The 7,682-nt window shown below is 38.2% G+C and overlaps 1 protein-coding gene across 1 annotated transcript; it reads right to left on the reverse strand.

Moving 5' to 3' along the window:
* Positions 1–2,463: 2,463 nt before the first annotated feature.
* LOC131488527 (olfactory receptor 8B12-like) lies at positions 2,464–3,417 on the reverse strand. The gene has a single exon (XM_058690406.1). It carries the CDS (start codon positions 3,397–3,399, stop codon positions 2,464–2,466), a length of 936 nt encoding a protein of 311 aa, XP_058546389.1. The 5' UTR covers positions 3,400–3,417.
* Between the last annotated feature and the right edge of the window lie 4,265 nt (positions 3,418–7,682).

Genomic DNA, 7,682 nt, shown 5'->3' on the forward strand with positions numbered 1-7,682 from the left:
AAGGGAAGAAAAAATAACATAAAAACAGGGAGGGGGACACAACATAAAAGATTCTTAAATATAGAGAACAAACAGGGTTACTAGAGTGGTTGTGGGAGAGGGGATGGGCTAAATGGGTAAGGGGCATTAAGGAATCTACTTCTGAAATCATTGTTGCACTATCTGCAACTTAGATGTAAATTTAAAAAATAAATTAAATTAAAAAAAAACAAAACCAATAGGTCTGAAACTTGACCAGTTCAATTAACAGGCTAAATAGTTGTATATTCACATAATGGAATACCACATAACAATAAAAAGTATATATATCTGTATATGCAACACTATAGATGAGTATCACAGTCATTATTATGCTGAGATAAAGAAGCCAGAAACAACAGAGTATGTGTTTATGTGAAGTTCAAACATAGGCAAAACTAATCTATGATAATAAAAGTCAGGAGAGTGGATAAGCTCTGGGTAGGGGGGTGGGATTTGAGGGCAGGTAATATTTACTGGAAAGGAGCAAAAGGAAGCCTTCTAATGTGGATGGAAATGTTTTACATCATTATCTAGTCTGTGGTTACATATACATATGCAAAAATTCAATGAGCTATACACTTAAGATCTGCATACTTTGCTATATGAAAGTTAGACTACAAAAAAATTTTAAAGGAAGGTTTCTGTTTTCTTTCATTACCTACATTGTGCCGCATACCCAGTACATACCTAATACACCACCCCATGCCTAAATTCTAGGTTCCCTGAATTCAGGTATCTATTTAGTCTCATCTAAAGTATAATTCTCCCCACGTGTTTCTTATTTTCTTTGCAGCAACACTGACCAGAATCAAAAGGCAAAACTAAACATTTATCCACACTTCCCTTATTTCTCACTGGAATAGAACTTTCCTAAGGAAAAGTTCATAAATAAAAATATTTCCCCAGCATGGCACTTCTCATTACTTCCCAAAGAAATCTTACCACTAATGGAGAGTTTACACACGCACACACACACACACACACACACACGCACGCACACACACACACACACACAAATTGTTCCTTTGATTTTTTATATAATGCTATATTTCTCATTACATAATAGTGTGGATTTATGAACTTATCCTGAGATCACCATCCCCTCCCCATGTGCCCCATTATTAGAATATGATGGCTATCTACAATGACTGAAAATTCAATAGCCATTGCCTCTCCTAATAAGCAACAGGTTGGTGCTGCCTTCATAGCTAAATGTGTCCGCACAGCTACCTGGTGCTCTGTTACATCCTCCAGACCAGTGTCATTTACTAAAAATGTAATTTAAGCCACATTTGTAATTCTCAGCCTTCTAGTAGACACAGTTAAAAAAGCTAAACAGGTAAATTCATTTTAATAATATATTTTATTTAATGTAATATATCCAAAATGTTACTTCTACATGTAATCAACATAAAAAGTTGCAATGAGATATTTTACAGTTTTTCATATTACTCCTTCAAAGATCCAGTGTGTACTTTACAATTACATTGTACAATTACATGTACTTTACATTACACACTTAGAGTATGTCTCAGTTTCAATGCTCAATACCATATACCACTAGTGACTACCATTTTGGATAGTGCAGCACCCAGTTATTTTGGACCACAGCCAAGGTAACCCTTGAAATAAGACTCCAAATTCTTTCTCTGTTAGTCTTGAAATAATATATGACTCCTCTACCACACATCTTTACACCCCATAAAAATAAGTTTCTCTCTTCTGGAAGTTTTAATTCACTAAACTATGTCCGTAGGGCTCCACCCACCAAGTCATTGGTTACCATACTTGCCTCTCTCTGAAATCTAACATACTTTCCACTTACACACTGCAAAATTCATCAAACACTGATCTTGTCATTTTGCCAAGACCAACTCAACAAAATTTTTCACCTCCTACTCTCTTGCAAAATGTGATATATTAAAATTATCCTGTGAAAGTAGCATGAAATTACTGTGAATATATTCATAATTTAAATGTGCTAGGTCAACCAACATGAGAAATGAAATCTTCCAAGAAAAGGATGAGGGAAGAAAACATGGCAAAGGGAAAAACAAACTGGATCGGGATTCAAGCAACGATTTCAGTTCCAGATAGTTTTATGTTGTTGCGCAACATACAAACATTTCTGACTCTGCAAAGTGCAATGTATTATAAAAAGGCACTAGACCAAATGATTCCTAAGCCCCACTCAGTGTTGAATACTCTGTAATTGCAGCAATTATTTTTCATAAAATAAAGAAGGAAAAATTGGGGGATTAGGGTAAGGGAGAATCAATCCATTGGGGAAAAAACATTAAAATTTCCTCTACCATATAGTACAGAAAGAAAGCACTGGTGCTTGGAGTCCTCAATGAAAAAAGTAATAACAACAATAGTAATAAAAACACTACAATAAAAAAAAAATCCTTGGATCACTTATCTAAATTTCTAATATTTTTTTCAAGAGAAGGTTATTCTGCCCACGGTTTTCCTCAGGGCAACTTTGACATCCTTATTCCTCAGACTGTAGATTAATGGGTTGAACATTGGCACAACAATGGTGTAGAACAACGAAGACACTTTCCCTTGGTCAAGGGGTAAAATAGAAGGTGGCTTGAGGTACATAAAAGCTCCTGATCCAAAGAAAAGAGAAACTGCAATTATGTGAGAACTGCAGGTACTGAAGGCCTTGGACCTGCCTTCAGTGGAGCTAATGTGGAAAATGCTAGAAATAATGAAACCATAAGATATAAAAATGGCAACAATGGGCACACCAATGCCAATGGTCACAACAATAAAGACAATTAGTACATTTATGTAAGAGCTGTTGCAAGAGAGCTCAAGGAGGGGAAGGATGTCACACATATAGTGATTAACAAGGTTGTCAGAACGAAATGTCAGAAATAATATATTTCCTGTATGGGCCACAGCTCCCAAAACTCCCATCCCATAGACACCCAGCAAAAGGAGTAAACACACCTGAGAAGACACAGTGACCATGTACAGCAGTGGTTTACAGATGGCGACATAGCGGTCATATGCCATCGCTGACAGGATGTAGGATTCAGAAAAGACAAAAAAGCAAAAGAAAAAGAGCTGAGTCATACACCCTGCATAGGAAATGATGTTCTTCTTGGAGACAAAACTCATTAGCATTTTGGGGATGATGGCAGTAGAGAAACTAAAATCTATGAAGGACAAGTTGAAGAGGAAAAAGTACATGGGAATATGAAAGTGAGAATTCAGCCCAATCAGGGTTATCAGGCCCAGGTTCCCCACCACAGTGACCATGTAGAAACCTAGAAACAGGAAGAAGAGGGGCATCTGGAGTTCTGGCTCATCTGTTAAGCCTGCGAGGATAAACTCTGTCACAGAGGAGGCATTATCTGCAGCCATTCTCCTCTAGGAGAGTCTGTAAGGGAAAAAGAAGAGTCACTGAGACAAAGAGAGAGAAGCCACACACCATGGAACTTAAGGGGCTGACATGGAGAAGAAAAGAATGGGAACATTTACTGGCACTGTTCCAAATGTTGTGTGGCATTATGAGTATCCCCATTTCACAGGTGAGGACACTGGACCTAAGTGACTTGCACAAGTCCTGATGCTACTAAGTTACAGCAGGAGGTGAACTCAGGTGGTCTGGCTCCTGGGGTTTGAGCTTTTACCCACTCTGCTAGAGGACAGACCAGGGCAGGCAGGCACTCACCCTCCTCTGCTTGGAGTCACAGTGCTGTTCTCCACTGGCTCTCATCCATCTCTTTCATCGAGACTCAACTGGCCCCGATGAAAAGCAAGTGACAACTCAGAGCTCAGACCCTCTGCTTCTGCTTCTCTACTTTGAGGAGCGAAACCTCTAATTTATCTTGCTGCCCTGAAGAACTTGATCTTTGATTGTGGCTTTGCTGCAAGTCTCTTGTCCAAATTCCGGGGATGAGACAACATCCTTTCCAAATGCCCATGGATAACAAGAGACTAATCTCAGTGACGTAGTTACGGAGACTCCCTCAGGATCACTGCTCCAGAGACCCACTTCCCAAAGGAAGAAGAAATGTTTGTTTACCCCCTTGTTAATGCTTGATGTGGCTTTTAAAGACCTGTGGTTACATTTTTTCATTGTGATTACATCTTTTTAAGCTATTAATTATAGCAAAGCATCATGGAAAAATGCTAATTGCAACCCTGTATTAAGCCCTTACTGTGTACCAAACACCATATCAACCCACTACCCTCGTATGAAGGATCCAAAGCAATGCACAAAGAATTTTACCTCTTTATTCCTCACAACAGCTTTGTATATTAGACCTATAGATATCCACTTTAAAAGTGAGGAACACACACAGCTTGTAGGTTCCAAAAATCTTGAGTCAAATTCTAACCTATCCAACTCGAAACTTCATAGCGGTCAGGGACCTTGCTGGGCTTCTTAAGCAAACACAAAGTACTTGCTGTATGTTACTGAAAACACCCAATTTTGTCTCCAGACACCACTGCTGGCTACTACCACTACTGCACACATTGTCAAAATAGTTCTCGGGAAGTGATTTCACTTATACAGAGACTAATAAAGCTTTGTGTGTCAACTTGCGCTCAACACCCCTTACCAGGGGCCCTTATAATAATAAGGAAGACAGATTTATACCCAAGAAAGAAATCTTGATCTGGGGAAATTTGAGCTTCAGTGTGCCAATGGATTAAATAGGTTTTTGGGCCTGGGTTAATGACAAAAGTCCTGTTAGGGAAGTTATGAAGTCAAAATACAAAGGCAGAAGTTCCTCTTCCTCCAGGAAAGTTCTACTAAAACTGCTGTGCACATGCCTGTGTACGTTTGTGAGTGTGTGCACACACATCTTTTGATTTACACTTAGAATTAACACATCCCAAAGTAACTCCAGTGAGTCCCAGTCCTTGTTCTCAATCCCATTGCGCAAAAGTTACAAACAGAGAAAAGCAGTTCATATTAAAATGAAATGAAATGAAGCTCTTCTTGAGAACCAAGTTCAAAGAAGTTAGGGGTTCTCTGAAAGCTCTAGGGGGATTTTGTTGCCTCAGAGACAGTTGCCATGGCAACCTCGTTTCCAAATGTATCTTCAACAGAGCTTTTCTAAAGCCATGTTACCTGATGACTTTGTTCCAGTACAGCAGAGAACGAAAAAGCTGTTTGCCTTTTCCACTTGTATAGTACTTTTGCCTTTCAAAAACTTGAATCTCTGAAATGGCTTCCTTCTTATATTTGTTTCTAATTTAAACTATACATTATAAATGCAACATATGGAGCATGTGAAGATTTACATACATTAAAATACCCTTGCATATATGTCTCATGCATGTGCACTGGCTCTCAGGTTTCTAGTAGATCATCAAGGTTGCACAAGGATGGTCCCAAACCAATCCCTATGTAACATACGATTCCCAGCTTTGGTAAGAAACACAAATCTGTCCAGAGAGAAGAGGTGGCAGCTGAGAGTACCCCACGTGAATGAAGTAGCTTTGATTAGCTTCTGACAAAGCAGAATTAAATTCATCTTTCAGTAATGATGTGCCTAATAGTTACTGTTAAATTGATTTTTTAAGTTTATTTATTTATTTTGAAAGAGAGAGAGAGAGAGCAATCAGAGGAGGGGCAGAGAGAGAGGCAGAGAGAGAATCTCAAGCAGGCTCTGCACTGTCAGCACAGAGTCCAACGTGGGGCTCAAACTCACCAACCATGAGATCATGACCTGAACCAAAGCTGGACACTTAACCAACTGAGCCACCCAGGCACCCCTACTTCCTTAAATTCTTTTTTTAAGTTTACTTATTTATTTTGAGAGAAACAGAGACAGCACAAGAGCAGGAGGGGCAGAGAGAGGGGGAGAGAGAATCCCAAGCAGGCTCCACACTGCCAGGACAGAGCCCAACAAGGGGTTCAAACTCACAAATAGTGAGATCATGACCTGAGCCAAAACCAAGAGTCTGACGCTTAACCAACTGAGCCACCCAGGCAACCCCTACTTCCTTAAATTCTTGATGAACTCATTTGTTTCATGGCTTCCACTATCCCACCATATATATGGCTCTCAAATTTGTGTCTTTATTTTTCAATGCTCTGTTAAGGTCCTTTCCTGGGTACCCAATAGGATTTTTTTTTCTGGATATTTCAAGAGACTGTCCTGTGGTCATCTCTGAGCTCATCGACTACATAAGCATATGTCCCTTCCTCCAAAAGTAGATGTTCTTTCAACCTCTTCATTACTTATCTGAGTATAACCAACGGTGAGAAGTAGAGAATAGAATTGATAAAGTTATTCTAAGTCCTGGTTGCTCTAAGACAGTCCCAGTTTATGTCTCTTATTCCCCCCCCCCAAATTATTAGCAATGTTCTCTGTCACTCTGAAATATATCCCAGTTAAATGAGAAGTATTCAGAGCATAAACTTTGGAATCTGGTGGACTTCAGCATAAATCGTAGTTCTGCATCCAAGTAGCTGTGTGAGCTTGGAAATTCAACCTTCCTTAAGTTTCCAATTTTTAATCTTAAAATGAAGAAAAGAACCACAACTCAAAGTGTTATTTTCATGAGTAAAAGATGTACCTTCTGGCACAAAGAAGATACAAAAAGCTGCTTATTATTATTATTATTATTATTATTATTATTTAAATGATACATATGTATATTATTTTTAGAGTTTCATTACATAAATAAAATTTGTTATTTACTATGGTAATAGTAATAACTATATCCTTGGATGAAGGTAATTTCAGAATGGGCTAGAACAGAAAGAAACCAGAGGCAGGGAATCAACTTTAAAACTTTTACATAAGCTGTATAAACAGCAAAAGATAAACAGTGCCACATATTATGATATTATGGTGAAGTACCAAACAGGATTTCACATCTCAATGGTTTGAGAAAGAACAACAGAGAAGAGGCACACATCAAATGTGGTTAAATTTCCAATCCCTGCCCATGATAGAAATGGGAAAATAAGGAGGTGGAAGAGTAAATAGCTGGATTTTAGACAAGATCATCAAATGCTGGCAGGACTTCCAAACAACGACCAGAAAGAAGAAAATTGAAAATCAGAGATTTAACATAAGAGATCAAGATAAAAATTGAATAGAGGAAACATAGGAACACTGCTTCAGGGAGTACTGTTTAAAGACAGAATAGTTAAGGGCAAAGTGTGAACCTGGTGAAAATGCCAATAAATAAGGGGAGAAGGACACTGACCAACAGAAATGTCAAAAAAACAGCAAGCATAGCAATTAAGAGCAAGAACTGGAGAAAACAAACCTAGAATTAAACCCCAAGTGTATTCCTTATTTCCTGGATGAACTTGAGTACTCACCTAACCTAATTAATATTCAGTGTCTTGATCTAAAAATCATAATGATAGTACCAAACTTGCAGATATTTGTGAAGATTGAATTATACTCCCATGAATATTCATTTAGTAAACGTTGCCTTTATAAAATGTCACAAAGGTCAAGGTAGAGAAAATTTTAAGAGTAAGGGGTAAATAATGTTACCAAGGGTGCAAGGAAAAAAGAAGTGAGAAACAATCTCGAATTAAGTCATTGTCTTACAAGTCTATTCATTATTTTTCCATGTTACTCTGACTGCGCTTAGTCTAATATGGCCTTACACTATTATTTCAAGATTCTATTCCCAAAACCCCAACTAAATTAAAAGCATCTTCA

Source organism: Neofelis nebulosa, chromosome 10 (genome assembly GCF_028018385.1).
Source record: "Neofelis nebulosa isolate mNeoNeb1 chromosome 10, mNeoNeb1.pri, whole genome shotgun sequence".
NCBI lineage: Eukaryota > Metazoa > Chordata > Mammalia > Carnivora > Felidae > Neofelis > Neofelis nebulosa.